The sequence below is a fragment of the Equus przewalskii genome, chromosome 14, assembly GCF_037783145.1.
Source record: "Equus przewalskii isolate Varuska chromosome 14, EquPr2, whole genome shotgun sequence".
Lineage (NCBI taxonomy): Eukaryota > Metazoa > Chordata > Mammalia > Perissodactyla > Equidae > Equus > Equus przewalskii.
In genome coordinates, this window is record NC_091844.1 from 18,335,436 (window position 1) to 18,363,368 (window position 27,933).

Here is a 27,933-nt window from a genome sequence, read left to right on the forward strand (position 1 = left end):
TACCACCTAGGTTTGTCTAAGTGCACTCCAGGATGTTCGCACAATGACAAAATAGCCTAACAACGCATTTCTCAAAACATATCCCCATCTTTAAGTGACGTATGACTGTATGCAAGCAGTAACTCCCAAACTGGTGCGACAGGAACCTGAGGGAACTGCCACTTGGCAGGTGTTTTGCAGAACCTCTTCCTGGGGAAAAAGGCCTTACCAGTTCTCTAGGCATCTCTGTCAACCCTAAATCCCCTCAGGCAATATAAATCAGTCCAAGATTCAGGTTCAAGCCACTCACCAGGTCAGGATGAGGAAGCTTTTTAGTGAAGATCCTCATGGACCCCTGGAAAACGTCAGTCACGATAGCTGTACAAACACAAATCAAAGTGTAAATTCTGTCAGGCTGGAAAGCATTTCCAAAATATAGTCCTAACTTCTAAATTTCTGAAATAAACTAGCATCTTCCAGCATTAGACCCAAAGTTCTCACTAAACATAGAAGTACCTTCGTAACATATACCACCATGGCACCTTTATAATTATTTGCGTAAATTCTTTTATGTCTGTCTTCTACACAAGATGCTCTCTGACCTCCGGCACAGGGCCTACCCCATGAGAGAAAAATTAAGTGCGCTTGAAATGAATGATTTATAGCCTGGAGATTTATGAATCACAAAAAATTCATAAGCAAAACAAGATACATCCAAAGAACTTCCCAGAACCATATGCTGCCTGCAGAGGGAAACAATGTCCACCCTGCACCGGACGTAAAAGGAAAATGACAGACTAACGGATGGAGCAGAACAGAACCAGAGCAATGAGACAGAAAAGCACAACAGCGTTCTAGAATGCTAACAGGACACAAAAGTAGAGCACTCAGAGGGTGTACACAGGCTGAAGACAGCTGGTGTAGGCAGCAGGGCCATCTAGTAGGAAGAGGAGCAGGCCACAAGCCCACATCAAGAGACACTAACACCATCAGAACACAGAAAGAAGGAAAAAACTGTGTTAGGTCTCCAAAATTATTCACCCATCTCAGCAGTCTCTAAGATAATAGTTATTTTTGGCATTCGTGAAAAATGCATGATTACTGCTAAGCCAACATGGATGCTAAGGGACATAGGGACTCAAAGTCTGAGAATCTGTATGGAGGCCAGCCTCATTCCTCCACATGTAGGCTCTGAGCAAGGAGCGAGCTTTTACTCTACTTCACCAGTCAATTTACAAGCCAGGCAAACCACCCCAGCTCCTCCTCACATTAACTCTTGCACAGCCAGGAGACTAGCAGTCTACAGCATGCTGCCCAGCCCCTCAGTGTGAAACCAGGTCAGGATTTCTAGAGCACAATAATATCCATTTCCACTTATTAAAAATGCCATCAGATATAACCATATTATAACAAAAAGGGAGAGGGGCCTATTCGGGAACAAAATTTACCCACGTATACAGATATTACCCTAACATAAAAACAGTTAGGAGGAAAAGGACGGGAAGTTGCAGTGTTTTTAAAAGGAAACACACGACTTACTCTTCTTTTTCTTCTTTGTGCCCCCCAGAGCTGAGTGCAGAGCATTCAGAAACCAAGACAGAAAGTCGACTCCATCCCCTGGAAAAGGAAGGGCGGGACATGTCAAAGCTGGGAGGCAGTACGATAACCCCAACCAAGCGCTGGTTGGCATGACTCCACATTCCTGGTTTTCCTCCTTCCTTTCAGGCCATGCCATCCCATCCCCTGGGCAGCCTCTTCTATCTGGCCATTAAATGACGGCATTCCTCAAGGACAAGCTCTTAGTCTTCCAATCTTTACTCTCTCCCTAGTCTCTCTGATCCAACCTGGACCTTCGATTATCATCTCTACTCCAAGCCTGTATCTCTCTGCCCATCAAAAGCCATTATTATACTTCCCCTCTAAGTCACTCCTCAGCCAAAAAAATGTTTTAAAACATAAATCTGACGTCACATCTTCGTGACATTTAAAAGCCTTCAGAAAGGCGCCAGTCAAGTGGCACAGCGGTTAAGTTTGCACGTTCTGCTTCAGTGGCCCGGGGTTCCCTGGTTCTGATCCTGGGTGTGGACCTATGCACCACTTGTCAAGCTATGCTGTGGCAGGCCTCCCACATAAAATAGAGGAAGATGGGCACAGATGTTAGCTGAGGGCCAGTCCTCCTCAGCAAAAAAGAGATGTTAGTTCAGGGCTCATCTTCCTCAAAAAAAAAAAATTTTTTTTTAAATTAAAGCCTTCAGTGAGTCCCCATTGTTGTCACGATATAACCCAAGCTCCATATAACAGCATAGACAAACCCAACAATCTGGTCCCTCCCTCTCAATCTCCCCCTCCACTCTCCATTTAGAATGCCCAGCCCCAACCTGTCTCCTCCTCTACCTAAGACTCAGGTGCTTCTCCCTCCACTCTGACCCTCAGCCTACCTACATGTTTGACTGGGGGTTCTTGCTCCATGCTCCCTCCTATTACATACCTTGCTTCCTCTATCACAGCACTTAACACCCCATAATCACCTCTTTGCATGACTGTCTTCCCCACTAGAATGGCAGCTCCTAGAAGCGTGTTTCTGATCCCTGCAGCTCCAAAACCCAGCACCATGAATGAATGTTGAATAAACTGACATGAATGCTAAAGGATACTATACGAAAGCCAGGTGCTAAGAGCTACAGACTATCCACTTTACTCATATGGCAATAATTAATTGGGTTTGGAGGGATGAAAACAGTCAAAACCGTTCATCAGAATATTCTAGCCTATGACCTGACAAAATGAGAAGCAAAGGTGGCAGGTGCTTAATAAGGGTTAGTTGGGTTAGTACCTTTCCCAGCCCCCTGGTTTCCCCTGAAGCTATGTAGTTTAGTAGTTTAGTTTACCAAATAAGACACACTTCTTATTCAGGTGAAATCTCTTGGGACTCTGAGCAGGGCAGGCTGGGGAAAGCAGAGCGGGGAGCCCAACCAGGCTATGCAGTGGACACTCACTCTGCCACTACAGGGGCCACTGCAAAGTGGAAGTAAATTTGTTCATCAAACTAGTTTTGTTGCCCTCAAGTCAGAGAACACGAACGACTTGTTCCTCACCCTGCTTGGTGATCTGAAAAGTCTTCTTGCTGCAAAGGACAACAGCCTGAAGCATCTCATGGGGAGAGACATGTGCCTTAAAATTTCGAGGGTTCCAGAGCTTTCTCATCAGCTCTCCAAAACGCTGGACCAACAAGAACATGATATCCCCCGGAGGACGCTTGATGTTCTTATAGTTGTCTTCTTCCAGGAAGTAGTTCCGGAGAGGAGGAACGTTAGACAGAGCCTGGAAGTCAAACATTCTGATTAATCCAAAGCTCCTTTGCAGGACCCCGGGAGCCAAGCTCTTTCAACTAAAGATCTTTTAATAGAACTGTGCCTGTGATGCCTTAAAGAACCAGAAGTAAATGGACTCCCAAAGAAGCCTACCCTGAGTTCATGAGAGAAACATCCTGTTATTGGATGTTTCATACAAAGCCCAGTGCTGCAGACACTTTGTTGACATGGATATGACAAAGGAGTTTCTAAAAAAAGTATTCAAATCCCTATCTGCTGACCAACTTATTTAATAATTTCCTTTGTTTACTCTAATCAGGCCTGTCACTACATTTAGATTCACGAGGAATTGAAGGCTAGAAACCCAAATACTCTTTTGTCATCCTCCATTTGGCTGGGGCAGAGGTAACTATTGGGAGACCCAGTTCCCCCATCTCTCAACTGCACATTAAAATAATATGAAAATCATCATAATAAAATTTAGTGTTTTCCCCAAACGTAGTATTAAGAATGTGGTAACAAACCATACAACTGTATATAAAAATGAACGTACTCTATTGTGTGTTGGAAAATGGTCAAAAGGTTTAAGAGAACAAAAATAAATTTTACCTCATTAAGCAAAAAGACAAAAACCAGCCGTGTTCGTTGCGGAATACATGCTCGTGACTCTGGGAGGAAGACCACACAACAGACCCCAAATAAATGCACAGTCTCCCCACAGGTCTTTCCCTTTGGGTTCATGAATCCCCACCTGTGCTGTGCTTACTATGAACAGAACTTTCTTTGGCAAGGTAAGCCACTTAGGAGGAGGACACAAGGTTTCTGCCAAATATAATATAAACCAAGGTGTCTCTGGGGAAGACAACTCAGGATGCAGAGAGCACCAAAACCATTAGAGGTGATTAGGAAAATCCCTACAAAAACAGCTTAAACAAACAAGAACTTCCTGCTTAAAGAATAATTACTTTAAAAAAAAAAGAGAGAGTTACTCTCAAATGGAAAAGAATATAGATAAAGTTTATCCTAATTCTCAGTTATCCATGCTGTGGAGAGAGGCTGCTCTCTGGCTTCACAATACAAATAATAGTAAGCATCCTCGGAGAGAAATTTTCCAGCCTCCAGAGGGAGTACTTGGTCCATTCAACCCTATTTTAGTGGAATCCTCATTGCAGAGGTTTTGTTCATCCACTTTTTTTTTTTTTTCTGCTTTATCTCCCCAACCCCCCCGTACACAGTTGTGTATCTTAGTTGCATGTCCTTCTAGTTGTGGGATGTGGGATGCCGCCTCAACGTGGCCTGACGAGCGGTGCCATGTCCGCACCCAGGATCTGAACCCTGGGCCACCACAGCAGAGCGCGCGAACTTAACCACTCAGCCATGGAACTGGGCCCGATCCACTTATTTTTACAAATAAAGAGAACTTGTTAGGGAAACTAAAACCCATCACAAAGCCAAGACTAACTGCCCTAACCAAGTTCAAACCCTGCCTTCCCACCTGTAACAGTCCTCACAAAGCCGTGAGAGGCAGTAAGAGGAACAGTCTGCAATGTCTCTCTCCACCTAAGAATCTGACTTTCCCAAGGATGAGGCATGACACCAAAACTGAGAGATATACTTTTACAATTTTTTACCCAGTTCTTTTTATTTTTATTTTTGCTGAGGAAGATTAGCCTTCAGCTAACATCTGTGCCAATCCTTCTCTATCTTTTTGTATGTGGGACACCACCACAGCATGGCTGGTGAGTGGAGTAGGTCCATGCCCAGGATCCAAACCTGCGAACCTGGGCCACCCAAGTGGAGCATGTGAAACTTTAACCACTACACCACGGGGCTGGGCCCAATTCTTTATGCACAAATACCATAAACAAAGTTTAAAGGTCAAATAAGAACTAGGAGGAAATATCTGCAACATATAACACAAAAAATGGCTAATAAATTATTTCTTAAAGTTCAGTAAAATGAACCAATAGAAAAATGAGCACATAAGGCCCAACAACTCATGAAAAAATAGAAGTAATTAACTTTAGAAGTGAATAAAAAGGTAAGTTAAAGTGGAGATACCTGTCAAAATGGAAAAAATCTTTTTCAATGGTAACAGCGACAATGCAAGATGAAGAACACTCTTGTATTGCTGGTGGATTTGCAAGTTGCTACAAACTCCCTACGGCCTAGAATCTAGGCCTTAGATACATTAATACAAGTAGAGGTAAAGGCTCAATAAATTATAATTCATTAACAAAATGGATTGACACATAATCATTAAGGATGCTGCACAAGAATACTTATTGATTTCATAATACGCTTTTAAGTTAAAAAATATATAAAGATACACGTATATACTGTTGCTTTACACATTAAAAAAACATGTCATTATGTATATTTTAAAAGTCCAGGAAACAAATATAAGAAAATGTAACAGTGTCACAAAAAGTGCAAGACTATACATGGAAGGACAGTCACTGTAACAGTGGTAATAGGAAAACAAACTGAGACAAGCTAAATTTTACCTACCAATTGGGGAATGGCAAAATAAATCATGATATTGCCACATAAGAGAATATTATGTACGCGTGTATATGTGTTCTGGAGATCTATATACTGTGAACTACGCCAGGACAGGGCACTAGGAAAGGAAAGGAAGGAAGCTTTAACTTCATACATCTTTCTTTCCCCCCACTAAGTCTGTGCTTATAATTTTTATGTTTATAATTTTTTAAAATCAATGTTTTTGAGGTATAATTGACATATAACTTATTTTCAGGTGTACACAGTGATGCACTATTTGTATACATTAAAATCAATTTTTTTCTGGTGAAATGGGCTTGTTAATTTTCTTACTTATGCTTACCAGCATTTTCTAAATTTTCTACAATATGCACATATTACTCATGTAATTTTTTAAAAAACAAAACAACTGAAAACAGGACAACTTTGGCTTTCTGCCTTTCTCACTTTGGGGCTTAAGCACAGGGAGGGGCAGGAATGAGACATTAGACAGCCAGCAAAATGAACATCTGCACGGTAAAAAAAAAAAAATGCACCAAAAAAACCCAGAACAATCTAGCATTTCTAAATGTTTCGTATTTGGTATTGCCAGGCCACAGGCAGATTCTATTCCTCATTCCCTGGAAGCTCCAGAGGCCAAGAGCTAGAGGCCAGAAGAGGCCTCATCATTTGGCAGTAGCCCCTTGAGCAGACATAAGAATATTATGCTTGGTACAGAACAAAAACTCAAGTAGAATCCTCGGCAAGACTTGGTGTCTGGGGACCACATGACCACACTCTACCAGAAGGCAGTAATTTCTTAGCCCACCTTCACAGTATTCCCAGGTTACCCCCTCTCCCTCACTGTTCCCGTCTTGATCCTACCTGAAGGACAGCGTTGGCATAGTCGTTGGCCTTTATGTTGTTCAGTCCCACAATACCTGGCAGGTAAGTGGTGCCATCATACGCCCGAGACAGTTTGGCCTGTTTGTCCAAGTTTGCAATCTGCTGCTTTGTGAAGGTGGGCTTCAACACATACTGCAGAGCAAAAGAAAATTCTAAGCTGTCTTAGGGCTGTAAACAGTTCACAACATATATCTGGAACAGCAATTTCTGCTAAAAACAAAAAACACTTTGGTCACGAACGTCTCACCATATACCCAAAAGGGCTGCCAACGACAGATATTAAAACCAAGGTAATGAGGGGTAAGTCCTCTCCACATTACTAATGTACAAGAGGATCTCCTTGTTTAACCCAAAACCACTGAATCCCAGGTCCTTCCTCAGAACTCAGGTCCAGCCAACTCCATGACAAACGACTGTTAGGAACTGCAGGAGACTCAAGTCTCTGCAGACAGCAGGAGTCTGAATCTCGGGGGGGACCTCACACTGACCCAGCACGTGGACCCGGCACAGGAGCAGGCGCACCTCCTCACCTGTGTGCAGGACTGAGATTAACGACTCCCTGTGGTTGGAGGGGCAGGATCAGGACCTGCCCAGCCCTAGAGCTATGAGGGCGATCATGTCACGAGTGGACAGAAGTCACCACTAAGTCTTTGAAACCTTGAATTTACTTCAGTTTCCCCCTCTGTAAATACTGTCCATAACTACTTCAAACTCAATTATTAATAGATCTAGAAAACTTATAAGACTAACATACGGAGCATTTTAAAAACTGAGTATCAAGCTTTCCTTAAAAATAAACAGAGCATTCAGCACTATGAATACACAGCCACATGGTGAAAAGGAAAATAACAACAACAGTTCCAACATTAATGGAAGCCTAAGAGGACTTCCCACGTTTTCTACTTAAGTACAGTGATTCTTGGAACAGGTCACAAACCAGAGCCCACAGATGGGACATGCTGAGCACTCTGGCCCCATCAGGTCAAAAGCAGCCAGGAACTGGTACGCAACTTGGTATCCACTGTCCTATGTCAGGCCCAATTCACATCCCTACTCCACAGTGCGGAAGGATAATTATTTAGCAAAAACGCTTTCACCTCAATGAGAAACTAGCCATTTTGCTTCGGTCCTAACTCTCAACATTAAAAGCAGGAATGATGGATAGATTGCAGACCACAGGCTGCAATTATGAATCTTGACCTTCTTACTCGGCTTCCCTGGTTCCTCCCAAAGAGAAAGAAGCCTCTGCAAGCCCAAGGGACTGAGATTCTTCCCTGTGGGTGGGGCAGATCCCCAGAAGCCCTGGAGAGGCTCCCAAGAGAACTGGTTCCAAACCAGCCATCTTGGACACACACCGTGATATCCTCCAGCGAGGAATCGATGATCTCATAGTTGTCTGGAAGGCAGTAAAACTTGAGGGTGTGGAGGTTGAGGAAGACATGGTGGCTAAACTGGACGCTGTGAATGTAAGCATGAGACTTCAAACCCCGGCCTGTAGGGAAGGATGAAAGGCTGTAAGAGAAGCGCAGATCCCAGAAAGGCACAGATCAGCTTTGATTCTTTCACTATTTTGAACTGGAACATGTTAATATTAGCAAAAAGAAAAGTACTATGCCATCCGTGAAGTGAATCTCCCACATGAACTTCTCTCATCACAAAAGTTAGCAAGAAAGAATAGAACATTAGTTACTTTATTGCCTAGATGGCATAAAACATTGGTTGGGGAAACTAATTCATATACACGAATATGAAATATCTATGTGTGTATATATATGAGCAAGTTTCATATATTAGCACAAATGAGGACTATCTGCATTTATTATATATAACACATGTATACACATACATTGATATGCAAATATACACACAAACACATCCTTTAACAGTCTATCTTCACTCAGTCCTAAATTTCCAACTGCCCACATTGAGGACAATCCTACACCTACATACCTTTGTTCATGTTGCCACTCCTTTCTAGAATACCTCTCCCTTAACCTATTCAAACTCTAGATGTCCTGCCAGTTCAAGTCCCATCTCCACCTCCTCTATGAACTCAAACACTCCAGCTAACATTGATCTTTGCATATTTCAACTCCTATTACCCCTATTTATACTTAGTGCAACACAATCCAGCAATAATCTTTATGGTCTTATAGAGATTGCTGACTGTTCCATGTGTTAATCTTGACTATTCATCAGCTCCTTATAAGAGCAAGGAAAGTAGTTTATATTTCTTTTGAATCCTCCACTATACTATGAACATAGCATTTGCTTGGTCTGAATGAACTGAAATAATAAATTTCCAGAAAAGAACAGAGTGAAAAAGTCCTCAGAGCAAAAGGATTCTCAGAAAAAGACATAAGTAGAGAAAACATTAGAGATTCAAACCCCAGAATCTTTGAAATCTCCTACAGAGTCTTTCACACAACTAGTTCTTTCTCCCTTTCATACGTATTCCGGTTCTGACCAACCAGAGACCCTCCCGATGGTTTTCTAAGAGTACTCCCATTTCCTGGGAACAAAGATAGGGATTATTAGACAGGTCTCCTGACAGCAGCTTACTTTCTTTAAAAAAAGAAAATCTCTCTTGAGCAGATTTGTGGCTAATACTGAAAATTTAGCAAGTTTATAATGCATAACATTTATTTACCCTGAAAGTACTTGCCACACACCAGACAGGCATATGCATTGATATGCGAGAGGGAGATGGAACACAGTTTCTCAAAGTCAAAGTCCAGCACACTCCTAAGAGAACCAAACAAAAGAAAAAACAATTAACAGGGAGGGATGTCTAGGAAAGCAACCAAGGGAAGCAGTGCTGGTTCCGTGTTCCACAATGTCACAGAGCATCCTTCAGAGAATGGTTCAACAACCATATATAAATCGTGGGGAATATTAACTATTCCTCACTAGACATTTAATATAGCACCTTCACCCACCAAGGCCCAAAGCAGGGTAAAGGTGTCTCCACCAGACACATAATGCCAAAGACTCTCTTTCTTTTTAGTATTTACAACCAGCTGAGAACCTTCCATTGCAGTCTCTTTCTCCAGAGGGAAAGCTACAAGCAGGACTAAAGTAAGAGGTCCCCAAAAGCATTCCAAACTAAAAGACTGGGGGTGCAAGAACATAAAAAGAGTGAATAAATCCTTTTATAAAAGAAAAATATATTTTTGTCAATAAAAATAAATGGGAAGCCTGAGATTTTAGGGGACTATCTACAAATAGATCTATTTATTCAAGTGCAAAGTAATGGTACATGAGTACTGGGCAGGTTAAGTGAAAAAAAACTTTACCTCCACTGAATCCAGGTGACAAGGGGTTTCCTCTCAAATATTAATGCCAACTAATAGGTGATGGTCCTGGTAAAACTGCACTATCCATTAAAGGGGTTACTAGTCACATGTGGCTATTGGTGTTTGAATTTAAAATAATTAAACTTAAAATTCAGTCCTTCAAGTCACATTTCAAGTACTTACTAGCCACAAGTGGCTTGTGCCTACCACAATGGACAGGCCTTATAAAGAGTAATTTCTTTTTTCTTCATCTTCTTCTTCTTCTCCCCAAAACCCCTCAGGACATATTTGTATATTCTAGTTGTAGGTCCTTCTGGTTCTGCTATGCGGGACACCACCTCAGCATGGCTTGATAAGCAGTGCTAGGTCTGCGCCCAGGATCTGAATCCGCAAAGCCCTGGGCCACTGAAGTGGAACACACGAACTTAACCACTCGGCAACAGGCCAGTGCCAAGAGCAATTTCATTATTATGAAAAGTTCTGTTAGACAGGTCTACCCTAGAGCATAAGCTGAAAAGCATCCTAAGATGCCATCTGAGATTAAAGAAAAGAATACCAGGATGAGGTAACTACCTCTCCTTTAGGTCACACTTTTGTCTGTTTTTCTCTGTGGAATTCCAGCCACCTAGAGTAATACCTAGCACATAATGAGTGCTCAATAAATATTTAAATTTGCTATTGTCATTTAAGAATACTATGTATCCCGTTACTCCATCATACAAATTCAAAATGAGCTAAAAGCTTTTTATGCATGTGCTCACCCTAAAAAAACACGCCCTCTGACGCTTTAAATTGAAAGGCAAAGATTAATAAACATGGCAAGAAGGACAATTTTAAAAGGGATAAAATTTGTGAACATATTACTCAATGTACAGTCCAAAGACCTTTGTGCATAGATCCCATTGTTTTTTGCTGCCCTCGGAATCCCAGTTCTACTGACCTGTTAATGGTATCCAGGTACGGGCAGTGGCGGCTCCTCCTATCTTCGGAATCCACACGGCCATTCTTTGCTGAAAGGAAAATCATCACAGACTGTGAAAATGGGAAACTCATACTCAGGGTCAACTACAATTACAAACAAAGAAATCTAGAAACGGGAAAAATTAATCAAGATGAGCTCCTATAAAGGCAGCCTGGCAACACCCAAAAAAGCCCACCAACTGGACAAGCCACAAACTTAAGAATATATTTGAAACATGTATGACCAACAAGGGATTCATTTGCAGATTACATAAACAAATCTGGTGAAGCAATACGAATTCTTAAAGACAAACAACCCAATAGAAAATGAGGAATGCAGTCCACACATATATAAAAAGATGCTCAACCCCATCAATATTCAAGAAAACGCAAATTTCTTTGCATAATGATATACTACTTCACACCTACCAGAGAAGAAAATATAAAATCAGAAAATGCCAAGTGTTGGTGAATATGTGGAGCAATGAGACTGCTCATGTACTGGTGGCACATGAGTATGGGGCGTAAACATGGAAAACAGTACAGCAGGATCAGAGCTGAAAATATGCAGACCCTTCGACCAGCAATCTCTTCCACTTAGACCCCCTAGAGAAAGTTTTGCACATGTGCACCACGAATGCTTTACTAAAAAATATTTATAGCAACAATATTTGAAAGAGCCCAAACTGGAAACCCAAATGTCCCCCACAAATACAATGGAGAAATAGATTGTGGTACATCATTCATAGAACACTATTTAGCCACGAACATCTACCCGGATGAACCTCAAAACTACGGCTAGAAAAAAAAAAAAAAGGCAAATCAAAAGACTACATACAATATGATTCCATTTATATCAAATACAACATAAAACACAGTACAACTTAAGGATACACAAGAGGTTAAACTATAAATAAAGCAGAAGTGATTACAAAAGAATTCAGAATAGTGATTTACCTGAGCAAGGAAGGATGATAAATACAACTGGGAAGGGGCCTGCGGGAGCTTCTAAGATACTGGTTCTGTACCACTTCTTAAGATGGACAGTGTTAGGAGACAATTCTCCATGGGTCTCTCATGTTTCTGCACATACTGTGTGTGATCTGAGGCAATGACTGCCTCCAGACTACCTTGTCAAGGATGTTTGTATAGTGAACAGCCTTGGAAGACAGAGAAAGTGTCTTTCTACACAGCAAAAGAGAGGCAAGCTCACAGTCCATTATAAAAGATTTGGCTTCTCTATGCTCAGAGTTCCTCTCCTATAAGGCCAGCCTTGGTGTGTAGGGGTTCTCTTCATGCTGCACCGTGGGAACTAACTCAGGGAACTGACACCAATGCTGTATTCTGGCTACTGCTGCAATAAACTGTGTCAGACCCAACAGTCTCATGTCTTACATCAGCATCTGTGACACTGTGGCAGACTAACTTGGTAGCCTGCACATAAGGTAAAAACTCAGATCCTTCTCAATTCTTGACAAGCAGTAGATGTACATCCACACTCTTCTTTAAATTGTACTTGTGCGTTATTAGATTCAGTCTACCTTAGTACCTGTCATCTATTTCACGATAAAAATAAAAAGGAGAAAAAAGACAAGACAGTAACAGCAACTGGGTTCCTAGTGTGTCCCAGAGAAAACAATCTCCTTATCACAGCTACGCAAAATATCTAAGAAACAATTTCTCTACCAAGGAAAGGGAAACCTAAAGTTGACAGAGTATTTAAGTAAAGGAAATCAGAGAATACCCTGAAATTACTAACAAGACTATTCAAGGAATACTTATCAAGCACTTTCTATGAGCAAGGACCCTGCATATAGCCTAGCGACATGTTTAACTGCTACTTCAATAAGCTACTACCTCACCGTAAAGCAAGTATCTAGCAAGATGTTCAAATCAGGAGTTCCAAGTTCAGAAAAGAAAAAGATGTAATTGGTATAAACAGGAAGACCTTCAGAAGTGGTGGAAAACTACTTAACGATTGGTAAGATAAGTTGGAAAAGCACACACTACAGACAGGGAACCAAGGCTGGGCAAAGAGGTCTCTAGAAATTACTAGAAGCATAAAGAACCCAGTGGAAGGAGGCAAAAAGTGCAGTCATGGAGGGGAGTGACAGCCTCACTGGCCACTGTCAGGACTCTCAAAGGTCATGGGTTCCAGGACTATTTGCACTAATTTACAGAGGGACAGACAGGTCAAACCCACTTTCCCAAACCACAGCGACTCAGTCTGAGAGTCAGGACTGGAATCCAGATATCCCGGCTGGCTGCCCAGATAATGGACAGTACGGTGCTGGTGCCAGGGTTCAGGCTCTCGACTCTGATCTAATTCCAGAAATTACAGCAGGACTCACTCCCCAAATGTTTCGTAAAAGTTGAAAAAGGTAACACCTGTAACACAATTAGCACAGCGCCTGGCCCGCGCGTTAGGCATTCGATAAAAGGAAGCTGCTATTGTTATTACTGTTGCTAGAAGAATCATTAACTACGGTTACTATTAAGACTACTACTATCCTCACTAAAACGCAGTGGAGTCGGGACGCGGACACTGGAGTGTGGCTCCCCCGGGGAGGGAAGACTGGGAAGAGAAAAAGGAGAACGAGAGGGTGGAGCCCGCGCCCGGCCCGCGCACCTCGCACCTCCCGCTCAGGCTCCGAGTCCTCGTCGGCCTCGCGCTCCCGCTTCACCCGCACCGCCGGGACGACGGGCGCCGGGGCCTCGCGCGCGCTCGCCGCCTCGACCTCCCGCTTCACGCGCACCGGGCTGCCGCGGGAGCTCGGCGCCTCGGTCTCCCGCTCCCGATCTCGCTCCCGCTTGACGCGACCCGAGCTGCCCCGCGACTCGGACTCGCGCTTCCCGCGGGTGGAACCACGAGATTCCCGCTTGGACCGGCCGGACATGGCCACCACCGGCCGAGTAGCCCAGCGCCGGCGCCAGGCACGCTTGAGTGAGCGGTACGCGGCCAATCAGGAGCGGAGCTGTTACCGAGCCCAGGGCTCTCTACGAGTCGCCGATGGGGACAAATCACGTTGCAGGAAACTTCTGGGAAGTACTGCGCCCCTTGTGGCCTTCTCGAACCTGTGTGCGCACCTGAGAACGACTTGTGGGTGTATTGCCGCCTTACCCATAATTTCCAGCTTAAAGAGCCAGGAACCTTTTAGTGGCTACAGAATTTCCGGATAAAAGCAGCTGTCACTGGGCCCCAGATTTTTTTTTTGAAGAAGAAAGATCAGCTCTGAGCTAGCCACCACCAATCCTCCTCTTTTTGTTCAGGAAGACCGGCCCTCAGCTAACATCCATGCTCATCTTCCTCTACTTTATATGTGGGACGCCTACCACAGCGTGGCTTTTTGCCAAGCGGTGCCATGTCTGCACCGGGTATCCAACTGGGCGAACCCTGGGCCTCCAAGGAGCAGAATGTGTGAACCGAACTACTACGCCACCCGCCGGCCCCTGGGCCTCAGATTTTTTCAAGATAATTTGTGCCCAAAAACCAGAATTGGGAGATCGTCTCCACAGTCTCTGTGCCTCGGAGACTGACACCTCTGCACAGGAGAACTAGGCGATGTCCCCAAAGCATCCCCTTGACGCAGCAACCTGGAGTCTCCAATTCCACATTTAGAGGGTTATTCTCGGTATCACAGAAAAATACAATCGTGGGGCAGAGGGGTGCTTAATGATGATGCTACTAAAGCTCAAATCTCAGGGCTTATTTTCACGACCCCTTCCATGGTTTTGAACTACTTTGTACAATTCTACTCAGGTGTAATTGACATACAATGAACTGCATGTTTAAAGTGTGCAATTTGGTAGATAACTGATGGATGGATGTATACCTTCTGAAACGATCACCACGATAAAGCTATGAACCTATCCACCAGCCCCAAAGTGTCCCTCTGCCCCGACCATCGATCTGCTTTGTCGCTACAGATTAATTTGCATTGTCTACAGTTTATATAAATGGAAGCTCACACAGCCTGCCCTCGTTTTTGCCTGGCCTCTTGTTCTGCATATTTGAAATTCACCCACGTTGTTGAGTGTATCAATATCTGGTTCCTTTTGATTGCTCAGTGGTATTCCACTGTGTGGATGTACCAGTTTGTCCCTGTTGTAATCACGAATTCCTAACTTTGTCTTTTTTTTTAAAGATTTTATTTTTTTTCCTTTTTCTCCCCAAAGCCCCCTGGGACATAGTTGTATATTCTTCGTTGTGGGTCCTTCTAGTTGTGGTATGTAGGACACTGCCTCAGCGTGGTTTGATGAGCAGTGCCATGTACGTGCCCAGGATTCGAACCAACGAAACACTGGGCCACCTGCAGCACAGCGCGCCAACTTAACCACTCGCCACGGGGCCAGCCCCAAACTTTGTCTTTTTTAAGAGGACTCTGGCTGGCTCAGCGGTGTAGTGGTTAAGTGCGCCTGCTCTGCTTCGGCCGCCTGTGGGTTCGCAGGTTTGGATCCCACGTGCAGACCTTCGCACGGCTAGGCCCAGAGGGCCTTCGCGCTGTGCAACCGGGACGCCACTGTGTGCCCTGTCTGAGCATTCGCCTCCTTACAACCTCTCCTGAGGTAGGTGCTTGCAGTGTCCCCTTTTACAAATGAAGAAACTGAGGCACAGCGGGGTTCAAGTCAGCCGAAGTCACGCAGCTGGTGATGGAGTTTTTCACAGCATCCTATCACCGGAAAAAGAACGAGAAGGCTCGACAACTAACGCTGAGTATGTAATGTGTGCTTTGTGATTTTCCGAATTTTTGATACATCAGCCTAAATTCTTATTTCCTGTTGATAAATGTCACAAAGAAAAGCAAGGCCTTGCCCGGGAAGTTGAAGTCGCGCATGCGCCTTCCCTCCCTCCGCGCCCGGAGCTCCGAGCGCGGGGACGCTCGGCACTGCCGGCCCTTTCCGGGCGGGACTTCAGGACGCGGGGCCGGAAGTCGAGAGAGGGGCCGCCCGGGCCTCTTCCGGCGGGACGGCGGCCGTTGAGGCCGTTGTGGAGGCGGCGGCGGCTCTGCGCGCTGGGTCCCAAATGGAAGCGGCGCCGGATCCCAGGCCGGGGCTCTGCTGCAAGCCTGGCGGGCGGCTGGACATGAGTCACGGCTTCGTGCACCATATCCGAAGGAACCAGCTCGCCCGGTACCGCCCCGCCCCGCGCCGCCGCCCCCAGCCTGGCCCGGCCCGGCCGTCCCTGACTCCCGCTCGGCTCCCCGCAGGGACGACTACGACAAGAAGGTGAAGCAGGCGGCCAAGGAGAAGGCGAGGAGGCGGCACACGCCCGCGCCGACGCGGCCCCGCAAGCCCGACCTGCAGGTGTACCTGCCGCGACGCCGAGGTGAGGCCGCCCGCCTGCTCGAGCCCGCGCGCTCTTCCGGCCCCGGGCTCTCTGCCCCGACGCTCTCCTTTCTCTGTGTGGAAAAAACCGCTTCTTAGTCCCCAAGGCTCAGCTCACCTCGTCCCTTCGCGGAACCTCCTCGACGCTCCTCAGTCTCCGCTCAGGAATTTCGCAGAACAGGGAGAGTTTATGGCTCCCAGTTAAGCATCATTATTATAGGACACACGTGGAAGCCGGCAAGAAGCTGTCTGTCTGCCGGTTTACCCCACCGTGCTAGATTTTCCTATTTCCACTACCTAACGGAAAGCCTGGCCTAGCTGTAGGCGACCAGGACATAATTGTGGAATGAAGCCCAAACCCCGTAAATGGCCTTTTTCCCCAGCTTACCTGCAACCAAGAGAGCACGATAGTTAACATATGGCACTAAATTTGTTGAGCGTTACTTAAAGTGCTCTTAGATCTTACGTACATTAATTCACTTAGTTTTCAAAGGACCCGGTAAGATGGGAACTGTTATCATTTCTATTTCACAGTTAGGAAACAGGCACAGAGAGGTTAAGTAACTTGGCCAAGATCTCAGAGTTAGTAAACGGCAGAGCCTGGATTTGAACCCAAGCAGAGCTCTATCCACCTCTCCACTATTTTCCAACCCTACTCACTAGACAAATGCATTGTGTACCTACTATGTGATAGGACTGTGCTGGCCCGGGAGCAGGGGTACAAAGGTAAATGAAACTCCTGATTGGCGGCACACTTCACACACACACACGCACACACACACACACTGTCCATAAGAAGATTGGGGCTTTCTTTACAGTATGTTTTCCGATGTCATCTCTGTGGGCAGGGGCTCCAGCAGCCTTTCCCTCTTCCCTCTCACTCTGGTTCATCCTTCCAGATGTTTCTACCCACCCAAGCAACCCAGACTGTGAGGAGTCCGGTGAAAGCAGCAGTAGTGGTGGCTCCGAGCCAGAACCTTCTGGCCATCAGCTCTTCTGCTTAGAATATGAGGCAGACAGCGGAGAGGTCACCTCAGTTATCGTGTATCAGGTATGCCTCTTGGAAACAGCTGCAGCCTGAAGGTCCTGGGCCATGGTAGAAATCACTGCCAGACCCTGAATCATTGTTTTCCTCAGTGCCAGTGGGAAACGTCTGCTCCACATGGGAGCAGAGACTGCTGGGCAATACTTTTGAGCACAACTCACTTCCATCCTACAGTGATTCTCAGTGGGCAACAGGGAGGGCTCTTGGCCCCCAGTTGAGAATCACTATTACAGGGGACACCTGGGAAGTGACAGGCACTGGTGAGAAGCCATAAGTCAAACGGAGTTCTGTGAGAGTGTTATCTAGGAACAGGGCAGGTCGCCTTTCCTGAAGAGGCCAGGCCCTGAGCTTCCTGACTCTTCCTCCACGTAGGACGATGATCCAGAAAGGGTGAGTGAGGAGGTGTCAACACACACGCCTCTGGATCCACCCATGCGAGAGGCCCTCAAGTTGCGCATCCAGGAAGAGATTGCAAAGCGCCAGAGCCGACACTGACCAGGCTGAAGGCATTCTCTCCAGGCTGGATTCACTGCCCAGGGAGCTCACCCCTAGTTTGGGGGTGCCAGGACCAGTCTGAGCTGATCTTGAGACCCCCACAGAGCTGCCACATCCAGAGGAAAAGGGTGTTGCAGGGACTGTGCGTGGCCACCTCCCTCGCGGCTATTCTTGTACATTGGCCCATTTGACCAGCCTAATATTCTGGAATTTTTTGAGAATTTTATCTGGCTAGCTTGGTGTTCTGGAAGCAGGGGTTACAGGGAGAGCTGAGTTTTATGAAGCATTGTGCCAACATGGTGCTTTTTCACTGAGGTCATATGCTGTAGGACACCTGGCCACTGCTGTTCCACCCAGCTCCATAAGCCATGTTTGTTTTATGATTTCTTTCTATGTGCTTCTGCTCACTTCTGTGTTTCCCTAGATCTTTTTTCAACTCTGTTTCTTTGTTCTTTCCTTTCCCTTCTCTTTTTGTCTTCAGAATCCATCACTTCCACCCCACCCCCACTTCCCAACGTGACTGTGTACCTACAGCTACTCAGGACTTTTAGAGGTGGGGAGTTCTGGGAATCTGCCTTTCTGACAAGCTCTCCCAGTAATTCCGATACCAATAAAATGGGAGATCTTCAGTTTTGAGCCCTGCTTGCAAGCATGTTTCCCTCCCCTTCCATGGCTTTTGCAAGTTTTTCTCATGCTGAACCACTTTGCACTGTCTAAATAAGGAGACCTAGGAAGATGATGCCAGATTTCTTGCAGCAAAACTTGCCTTGGTTAGAGCTATAATTCCAGCTTTCGAGCTCCTCTCTAGTGGTGAACAGACCATCCCCTGCTCAGACTAAAGGGAATTAGCAAAACAAGCTTGAAATTAACTCTCCAAATGTGATTTCACAGTCTTGAATGTATGTACAAGGGAATTCAACATTAGCAATAATTGCCTGTTTGGAGCCTAGTTGCCAAAACGAAAAGAAAAGACCCAAACAATGCCCCAGAGAGAGTGAAGTGAGCTGCTCTCATTTGCCAGTCTCATGCCCCATGCTTCCTCCTTTCCTATTTCTCAAGAGTATACAAACTGAGATCCTTAGAGTAAAGATCCCCAGGAATATCACTGCTTTCACCTAAGTGAACATTTTTCCTAAAGCAGGGTTAGGCTAAGGTCTGAGAAGTCCACAAGACATCCTGCACACTAAAGTTCCAGGCCACTTCAGTTTTCCAGCAAATCGGCCCAACTTCATTGACTTGAAGTATAGGATTTAAGTGAGCCTGTCAGCACTGAGACTTGTTGAAACCAAAGTCCCCCTGCCCTGGGGGTTTCTCAACATCAGGGTCTCAAGATCATTCTGGTTGTTCCATCTCAGCAGCTTTTCTCTTAAAGGACAGCTGACGACACTGTTGGTTTGTGCCTTACACCCCTGAAAACCTACCACCTCAGATATGAGGCAAGGCAGCTACTTAAACTACAACCTTAAACTGCAGCAAGCCACAGCTTGCAGTGCCAGTAGAATGCTGGAAGGTAAGTGAGGTGGGTAAGTTGAAGGGCCTGGTTGTGAAGGCATCCAGGACCAGACTGCTGCTGACCCACAGAGCTGACCCAAGGTTAATGCCTTCGACTTGCCAGTCCTGGACTCAGTTCTTCTTTCAAAGGAGAAAGTCTGCACTCTACTTACTCAGCTGGGCTAGAAGTGCCTTTTGACTTATAATGTTAACTACCCTCCAGAGCCTTCTGGGTCAAGGAGGCTATGCCATACTTCATCCCCAATCTTCCTACAGCTCAGAGGAACAGTCATTTTAGTCGTCCAGCTCTTCAACTGATTTGACTTGGACATAGGATTTCACTGGAACTCTTAGGCTTCCTAGACCAGTTCTTTTTGGGTCCATCTTCTCACAGCTGGATGGCCTGTTTCCTGGATTAATTATAGAATTTAGAGAGAAGACCAGAGGAGAAGGTTGGGAGCATGGCACCTCAAATTTTAGCCTCCATTCCTGTTTTGTGAGAAGGGAAGTGTGCGCCTGTTGTGTCCTTTTATGTGTTTATCATGTAATCCCCACTCTCAGATAAGAGACTGATGGGAACTCCTTGCTTGTAAAGTTTTTTTCTCGAGGTGCTTTCTTTATTAAGTGCATATAAAATATTTTTCTCCCAAGAAAGCAATCTAATTCTTAGCTAATTTAGGCAGTATGATTATATAAAGCACTAAGCCTGGTACTTAAATGAGAGGTTGTCCTTTAGACTAGGAGGCCTGCTGATGGTGACAACTGCCATTGCTCCAGGCATGCCTGATATGCTTCTCTGGTGATGACCCTCAGCCAGTTGACACCCTTTTAACTCAGGCTCATTGCTTATTGCTATTCCTCATCTGGGGTCCAAGATGGTACTACCCAGTTTATTCACCAGACTTGCCTCCAGACATCTTCCAGCTGTTTTCAAAGATTGGTGCTTTGCCATCAAGGAGCATGGCATTTCCCACAGGCTCTAGAGCTGTCCCACAGAGGACTCTTCCCTGCTGTTTGATGTGGTGGCAGCAGAAGTGGACCAGCTGGAGCTTTCCAGCAGGCTGCTTCAGAATCAACACTCATTTGACTAGATACATTCTTGGCTGTCTAAAAAAAGTCTGGTAGCCTGATAGACGTATCTCATACCCATCCAAAAGGAAGTGGTCTTCACTTACTGAGGGTAAGCCGTGGATTTTAAGGCGCTGTGTTGCCTGGGCCACAACGGGTGGTGTTACAAACAGAAGGAAGCTACGGTTTGCAGAGGCTTTGGGCTGTGCAAGAGTAAACACTAAAGCTTGAGTTCCAGCCCGCTGGCAAGCATGGAAGTGTCTGAAGAACGTAATGCAAGAAGGGAAAGAAGAATGTAAAGTTTTTTGTACTGAGTGAGAGTGGGAGCCTGCGGAGTCTGGCCAGCCAGTAGGACCGACGTGGGCAACAACCAGTGCTTCTCCCTGTGGAAGAGCCTCTGAAGGGGACATTCTGTCTCCATGGTCCACTCTGAAGGCACTGCCAACTAGAGATTAGCCCATGGAGCTGGAAGAAACCCTTTGGGGTAGTGAGTATCCAACCTGTGCGTTTGGCAGGATCCGGGAATGGTAGAGTAGTGGATTCCCAACTGGTTCACAAGTGTAAATAAGGCCTTTGCATATAGAAAGAGGAATAAGGACAGATTACTTTCCTACCTCTGAGTCTTTTGGGAGAATCACCATGGGATGTTGACAGTTACTTTAAACATTTTAAGCTCCCTCATTGAATTCCTGTCCTGTCCCTGAGGAATCTGATGGCCTAGAAGCCATAGGCACCCACCCCAAATTTCCTTAGTAGTTGGAGTGATGCTAGAAATGAAAACCTTCCGAGTGAATGGCTCCTCTGCCTTCTCAGAGCCACCAGGATGAGAGACTGGTTGCACTGGTCATGTTGTGATGTTAAATGTATAAAAAGCCATACATTCTGTTTTCTCATTTCCAGCATTTTTGCTGTGTGGATGAATAAAGTGAAGTGTACGAATTATTTGAAAATCCTGGAAGGAAATTACTTTTCAAAAACAGTATTCTTTTTAACCAATAAACTTAACTATTTTTACAGCACAGTTTTTGCCAGGAGTGATGAAATCACTTGTGTACATATGAGAAGTGAAGATTAAATGCCTGCCTTAAAATCATTCAGCATTTAAATCTCATCTCTTACTTTGCCTGTTTTAAGAACTGTCCTGATTAGGGCATAACAACTAGACACACATAGCGTTAGAGCTGGAAGGGACTTTTAAAGACATAAGGTGGCCCCTTATGGGTGGCCCCGGGGCTAAGTGGTTAATTTAGCATGCTCAACTTTGGCGGCCTGGGGTTTGCTGGTTCAGATCCTGGGTACGGACCTACAGACCATTCATCAAGCCATGCTGTGGTAGCTGGCATCCCACGTAGAAGAACTAGAACGACCTGCAACTAGGATATACAGCTATGTACTGGGGCTTTGGGGAGAAAAAAAAAAGGAAGATTGGCAGCAGATGTTAGCTCAGGGCCAACTCCCTCACCAAAAAAAAGTATATGAAAAGAAAGACATAAGGTTCTATTTCTTACCTGATATGCAACTCCTCCTACCAACTACCCAGGAAGAGCCTTTCTGTTATAGGGAGCTCTATTTTGGGGTAATTTTATTTGAGGGACTATTCAGATCGTCATATTAAGCCAGTCTGCCTCATCGTAGTTCTCAAGTGTTTGTCATACCCCCACTGTGTTAGAACAGTCAGTTTAGAACCCGAGTAGTCCTCTTCGGCCTTCCCCATGGTAATGGTTGGGCAGGAACTGAAACCCAGTTCAACAAGATATAGTAAGATTAAGAATCGCAAAACTTCCAGTGAAGTCGGAAATGCTGAGTTCACAGCACCATTGGGCAGATGAGAAAAAGGTGCCTGCTCCAATGGGAACACACCTGGGCAGGAAGATGGTACATCTCTGAATTAGAAAGAGGTACCCCTTTGTCCGGGGGCACAGAGCATGACCAGCAGAAGGTGTACTATTTTATAGTGCCGTTGTCTGTCCCCCCCACCCCCAGTACAGGGCCTTGTTTCTGCAGATTACCTTTGCCTCACCAACACTGCCAAACTTAAGCTCCCCAGCTCCTGGCAGGCTGGATCCATGCTCCCTTCAGGTAATGATTTGTCAGCCCCAGTGTTGTCTCACAAGGGCTCCACAGGGCTGCCTTCTAGAGTGACAGGCATGCTTCCGGTATGTGAAAGGAAGTATTCCCCCCTACCCCTTTTAATCATGGAAAGAACGTTCGGAAGGGCACTCTTGGCCTGTAAGTTTTGGTGAAGATGGTGGGTAATTTATTCTAGCACTATTCTGTTTCCTTTTCCCAAATTGCCTTGGGTCTCCCGCCTTCATCTCCTCTCTTTTGCTTACCAACACCTGGCTACGTGTGTCTACTTAGAATGGATAACCATTGGTCTCTGTGGCCTTGCTTCACGTGAGTGTTCAGCAGTCAGGAAACATGTTTTGGACACTGACTTCTGGACAGTAGTCTGTACTTGCACCCTTGAAAATTAAAAGTATCTGATAAAAGTAGCCCTCCTCCAGAGTTTGCTGAGCCGAGGGAAGCAAAAGCCAAATCCAGGGCCCTTGAATTTCTTAAGGAAGAGCCAAAGGTTTGTGCTCACCCAAAGGTTTGTGCTCACTTCTCTGCGGACCCGCCTAGCCTTGGACAGAGGCGAGCACTGGGCGCCACACAGAGATGTTCCCCGAAGTCTCACTACAGGCTGGCGGGTCCAGGCTGCAAAACGCGCCCAGCGGCGGAGGGAGGCTTCCTTCAGCCTTTGCACATGACAATCACAGGTGGAGCTTGAGGGCTGTGCAGCCCCGGAGCCTCCCGCCTCCCGAAGCTTCCACCGCAGGAACAAGGCAAACGAGACTATCCTTCTCTCATCTCGGCGTCAGAGCTTCCTTTCGGGTCCCACTCCACAGCCCTCCGCGCTCAGATCCCCCGAAGTTGGGGCGCCGCCCACGTTTCCACCGTGACGCGGGCGCGGGGGCTCGGGAGTTGTAGTCTCGGCCAGGGCGCGGGCGCCGGGGCCGGGGCCGCGCGGACTCCACGTCCCGGCGGGCGGCGCGGCGGGGCCTGGGGCGTCGGGGGCGGGGCCGCTCGGCCCTTTAAACCTTTCAAGGCTGCTGCGCGGGCCGCAGCCGGAGACGGCGCCACGCGGGGGCCGAGCGGTGCACGGCGGCGACGGTGGGCGCTCCGGGGAGGTGCGTACTGGCCCCTTCGTTTCCCCCGGACCTCCAGGAATCACCCGGGGAGGCTCGTGTCCCCGGATCCCGGCCATGGGCTCCATGCGCCCACGCGAGCGGGCGCCGGGCTGGGCTTCCCACGTGAACCCGCCTCTTCCCTGGGGCACCGATAGTCAGGTGGTTGCCTGCGCGCGGCCGCCGCTCCACCAGGGCCCCGGACCCCGTCCCAGGCTTTCCTTGGCGTAGGCCCCCTGACTCCTAATTCCAGCCCCTTTCTTAGCCCGCGTCCCTCAGGCGACGGGCGGTGGTGATTCCCTTTCCAGATGTTTTGGCCCCTACTGAGTCTCTGAGCACGCCGATGGCATTTGGGTGGAACGCGGAGGCCCCTGGTGGATGCCACAGGGTGTCCACGTTCTGGCGGGGCTTAGGCCGAAGTGTGGGCCCTCAGAGCCCCAGCGAGAGCTCTGAATCAGGTGTTGACCACCTTCCTCTGCCCCTCACGGGCTTTGGCCAGTCAATGGACCCTGGACTTTGACCTGTTTCTCTCCACCAGGCCCGGGCAGCTGATGATTTTGGTGAAGTATCTTGAGGTAGCTGCGCCCGCCCCCTCTTCCTCACCTACCTCTTATCCTGCCCCCAACACCACCACCACCCTGGCTCCCCTCCCTCATGACCGCCTGGATCCTCCTTCCTGTCAGCCTGTCAGCATTCTCCATCACTGGCCTATGGACTGTGTGAGTAAAGAGGGGGAGGGGAAGGACAACTAGGGGACAAAATGGGCCTAGGCTGGGGAGGGACAGGGCCCAGTCAGGACCCAAAAGGAGCTTGACGACACACACAACGTCCCTTGTCCTATTGCAAGCTCCAGGGTGGTACCCAGGGTCACTCTGGCCAAAGCCTGGCCTGGTGCCTGGACACACAGCCCCTTGGGACAAGCTGGTACCACTGCTGTCCAGCATTGTAGCCCTGACAGACATACTCCTAGCCAGCACAGTTTCTGGAGGTCCTCTAGTTGGGGGCTGTGCTGTGGGTTCTGGTGTGATGTCAAACCTCAGGGCCACACCAACCTGAGTCCCCAGCTGAATGAGGCCAGAATTTAAGGGAGAAGAGAAGAGTCAGTGGGGGTAGGCTGGGCTGGGAGGGTCACAGGGGCAAGGTGACAGTTCTGCTCCCGCAGGTATGCCATGGCCGTGATGAACCGCCACGTGTGCCCCGTGGAGAACTGGTATGGCGCACTCTGCAGACAGCCTCATTCTAAAGCTCCCTTCATCTCTGTTCCCTCTTGGGCCGGGGCTGCTGTGAGCCAGACGGAGACCCTGGGCTTCACTGCTCTTCTCTGACATTGGCAGCGCCTGTCCCTCCCCAGGCATGGCTTCGTGCCCATCTACCTTCTTCCCACCATCCTTTCACCCCTTTGGCTTCTGTCTCAGGCAGGCCCTGGGAAGCGGGCTCTTCTGCCCGTGCCAAGGGAGGTCTGGGAGGGTGGTCTCTGAGAGGCCTGAGGCTACAGGCTGAGGGCCTGGGGGAACCCCTTTCCCCCAGTCTATTCTCTGTCCTGCCTACCAGGTCCTACAACGAGTCCTGCTTTCCTGACCCTGCTGAGCAAGGGGGCCCCAAGACCTGCTGCACCCTGGATGATGTCCCCCTCATCAGGTAAGGCCTGGAAACTGGGCAGGTCAGGGAGACCCGAGGGCCAGTCAAGCCCCTCAAGCAAAGGCCTGTCCCTGGTTCTCAGGAATAATTATGTTAAGAGCACTTAATAACAATAGTACTTGCTAATTACTATGTCCCGGGCACTGTGCTGAATGCTTTACATGCATAATGTCATTTAATCTTCCCAGCATTGAGGCAGCGATTGTTTTCACCATTTTATAGGCAGGAAACAGACTGAATTATGTCATCTGTCTAGGCCACGCAGCTAGTTAAGTGGAGGCACCCAGATTTAAGCTCAAGCCCTCTGATTGCCCAGCGCAAGTTCTGGCTCAAGAAAAGCCAGTCCCGCTGCAGGCCTTGGCAGTCTCAGGGAGTCCAAGAGTCTCGGGGTCTGCTGAGCAATCCTGCGCACTTCCTTACCCGTCAAACACAAGCTCTGCTTTGGGGGGCCCCAGCCTGGGGCCAGTTGTTTGAGGGACACTGGCCCTTCTCATAAATCAGTGGCTTGCCTGCTACACAACAGACGCAATAGAGCAAGAGAAAGCAGGTAGGCCAGAATGGGGGCCCTCTGGTGCTCCTGCCCCTCTCTCACTTTGTCCTTGCCCCACCTCCTCGCAGCAGGTGCGGCACATACCCCCCAGAGAGCTGCCTCTTCAGCCTCATTGGCAACTTGGGTGCTTTCATGGGTGAGTTGTGCCCTCAGCCCCCCTAGTCAGCCCAGTCCAGTCCACCCCCACACCCTCCCCAGAAAGGCCCAGGAAACCCTTGCTCAGTGCAGCCCACCCCACTGAGGGCTAAAGCAAGAGGGGCCACTTCTCTCCAAAGGCTGACTATCAAACACAGCCATCCTGCTGGCTGGAGCCTGAGGAAACCCAGTTCACCACCCACCCATCTGTTCCCTTCCGGTCCTCAGAATGTCTGGGGGGAAGCTGGCGGGCTTGCTAGGCTGGAGGAAGGCGCCAGTGCTGGCCCCACCCATGCTGTCCTCCCCCAGTGGCCCTGATCTGCCTCCTGCGCTATGGGCAGCTTCTGGAGCAGAGTCGTCATTCCTGGGTTAACACCACAACGCTCATCACAGGCTGTACCAATGCTGCAGGCCTTCTGGTGGTCGGCAACTTCCAGGTACGCCTGCCTTCCCACCTCTTGAACTTGAGGGCAGCCCTTCAAGGTTGGGGGTTGGGGGAAGGAGGTCCTAGGAGGGAAAGGGGGGAGAAGAGGGACAGAGGAGGTGCGAAGGGGGATGGAGGGGTGGGGCTGCTTCACAGATCAGCCCCTCTCTGGGCTCAGGTGGATCATGCTAAGTCTCTGCACTACGTTGGAACTGGCGTGGCCTTTGCCGCTGGGCTGCTTTTTGTCTGCCTGCACTGTGCCCTCTCCTACCATGGGGCCACCGCCCCCCAGGACCTGGCTATGGCCTACCTGCGGATTGTGCTGGCAACCATTGCCTTTGTCACCCTGATTCTCAGTATCCTTCCAGGTCAGGGCAGCCAGGAACTCATCTTCTAGCCTAACCCTTCTCTCACCCAAGACGAGGGGGGAGGATGGCACACCTTCCAGATAACACTGCCCAGTATTCTATTCTGCTCCCCCTCCCAGGAGGTGAGGCCTGATCCTTTGCCCCAGCCTAGTTATATATCTGGGAAGACAGAAGGGGTGTCGCCAGGCTGCCACACATCCTACTGAACATTTCCTTAGCCTCATTCCAGGTGGTGTCTTTTTCATCCATGAGAGTTCTCAGCTGCAGCATGGGGCAGCCCTGTGCGAGTGGGTGTTTGTCATCGACATTCTCATTTTCTATGGCACCTTCAGCTACGAGTTTGGGGCAGTCTCCTCAGAGACACTGGTGGCTGCACTGCAGCCCGCCCCTGGCCGGGCCTGCAAGTCCTCTGGGAACAGTAGCACCTCCACTCACCTCAACTGTGCCCCTGAGAGCATTGCCATGATCTGAGGTCTGGGGAGGGTGGCTGGCCCAGCCTCCGCAGCTCCCCACCCCATATCTTCTTTGCATTTATTTTGTACCAAAAACTATTTTAAGAAAGTATTCTGTTGGGATATAGGCTTCTTCGCTCCTGGAGGAGTGACCATCCCACACCCACCTGTGCCATAGAGGAGCGGACCGTGGCAGCCTGAGCTGCGCATGACCCACTCCCCAACTCTGCAGTGTTGTTTTTATGTTTAAAGGTCACATATCCTCATTCACCCAGCCAGCCCTTCAGGTGCCTTCTACTCCCCAGTGCTGAGGCCAGACCACTGGGGTTTCCTGCTGCAGGAATTGGGGGCTGGGAACAGCAAGAAGGATAGAAGTCAGGGGGGGCGGGGGGTGAGCACATCTTAGTCTGTGAAAAGGCCCACTTTTGGGCCCACTGAGTTGCACTGGGATTCTTCACTCTGCCCATTACTTTCTTTAGGGCAAATAACACAGCAGAACCACGTGGGTATTTTAGTACTTTTTTTTTTTATATCTATTAAAAGAATTCTAATTTGCATGTTTGTAGTCTGTTCTGGAGAGTCAGAGAGGGCCTGATTGAGGATGGCTTTCCCTAGGCAAAGGACAGGAGGAAGCCCCTGCCCCCAGGGAGAGACTTGAGTGCCCAGTACTCTTTTTGAGACTAGGGCTGCTAAGAACAAAGGATGCCAGGTGCTATCCAAACACCCCTCCAGGGCTGGAAGCCCTTTCCGGGCCTTTAAGCAGTCTAAAGAACTGACCTGGTCTCATCATTTCACACTTCCTTCCCCTGCTCAGAGTCTGGTTTGAAGTTTGATTC

General features: G+C 47.8%; 3 protein-coding genes across 6 annotated transcripts in view; 2 read left to right on the forward strand and 1 right to left on the reverse strand.

The window, feature by feature from the left end:
• The window catches only part of USP39 (ubiquitin specific peptidase 39), a 30,748-nt gene extending 16,743 nt beyond the window's left edge, over positions 1–14,005 (reverse strand). The window contains exons 1-8 of the mRNA XM_070572210.1: positions 13,566–14,005; positions 10,917–10,986; positions 9,331–9,425; positions 8,036–8,172; positions 6,660–6,812; positions 3,075–3,300; positions 1,519–1,596; positions 290–357 (exon numbers count right to left, since the gene is read on the reverse strand). Coding sequence (XP_070428311.1) covers positions 290–357; positions 1,519–1,596; positions 3,075–3,300; positions 6,660–6,812; positions 8,036–8,172; positions 9,331–9,425; positions 10,917–10,986; positions 13,566–13,833 — 1,095 coding nt within the window. The 5' untranslated portion in view covers positions 13,834–14,005. The remainder of the gene's footprint in view (positions 1–289; positions 358–1,518; positions 1,597–3,074; positions 3,301–6,659; positions 6,813–8,035; positions 8,173–9,330; positions 9,426–10,916; positions 10,987–13,565) is intronic.
• A 1,808-nt stretch (positions 14,006–15,813) lies between these two features.
• C14H2orf68 (chromosome 14 C2orf68 homolog) lies at positions 15,814–21,453 on the forward strand. The gene is made up of 4 exons (XM_070572216.1): positions 15,814–16,066; positions 16,144–16,262; positions 17,161–17,312; positions 17,679–21,453. Exons 1-4 carry the CDS (start codon positions 15,960–15,962, stop codon positions 17,799–17,801), a joined length of 501 nt encoding a protein of 166 aa, XP_070428317.1. The 5' UTR covers positions 15,814–15,959; the 3' UTR covers positions 17,802–21,453.
• Positions 17,175–27,654, forward strand: TMEM150A (transmembrane protein 150A). 4 transcript variants are annotated; one of them, XM_008515942.2, is made up of 8 exons: positions 17,175–17,312; positions 24,069–24,249; positions 24,693–24,740; positions 25,082–25,168; positions 25,787–25,854; positions 26,163–26,290; positions 26,456–26,633; positions 26,875–27,654. In XM_008515942.2, the coding sequence occupies exons 2-8, from the start codon at positions 24,185–24,187 to the stop codon at positions 27,114–27,116; spliced, it is 816 nt and encodes a 271-aa protein (XP_008514164.1). In that variant the 5' UTR covers positions 17,175–17,312; positions 24,069–24,184; the 3' UTR covers positions 27,117–27,654. The 4 variants fall into 4 exon arrangements, with proteins under 4 accessions (XP_008514164.1, XP_008514165.1, XP_070428315.1 ...); XM_008515943.2 differs by lacking the exon at positions 17,175–17,312 and adding an exon at positions 23,415–23,533; XM_070572214.1 differs by lacking the exon at positions 17,175–17,312 and adding an exon at positions 23,415–23,533 and having other exon boundaries at positions 25,790–25,854.
• The last annotated feature ends 279 nt before the right edge of the window (positions 27,655–27,933 follow it).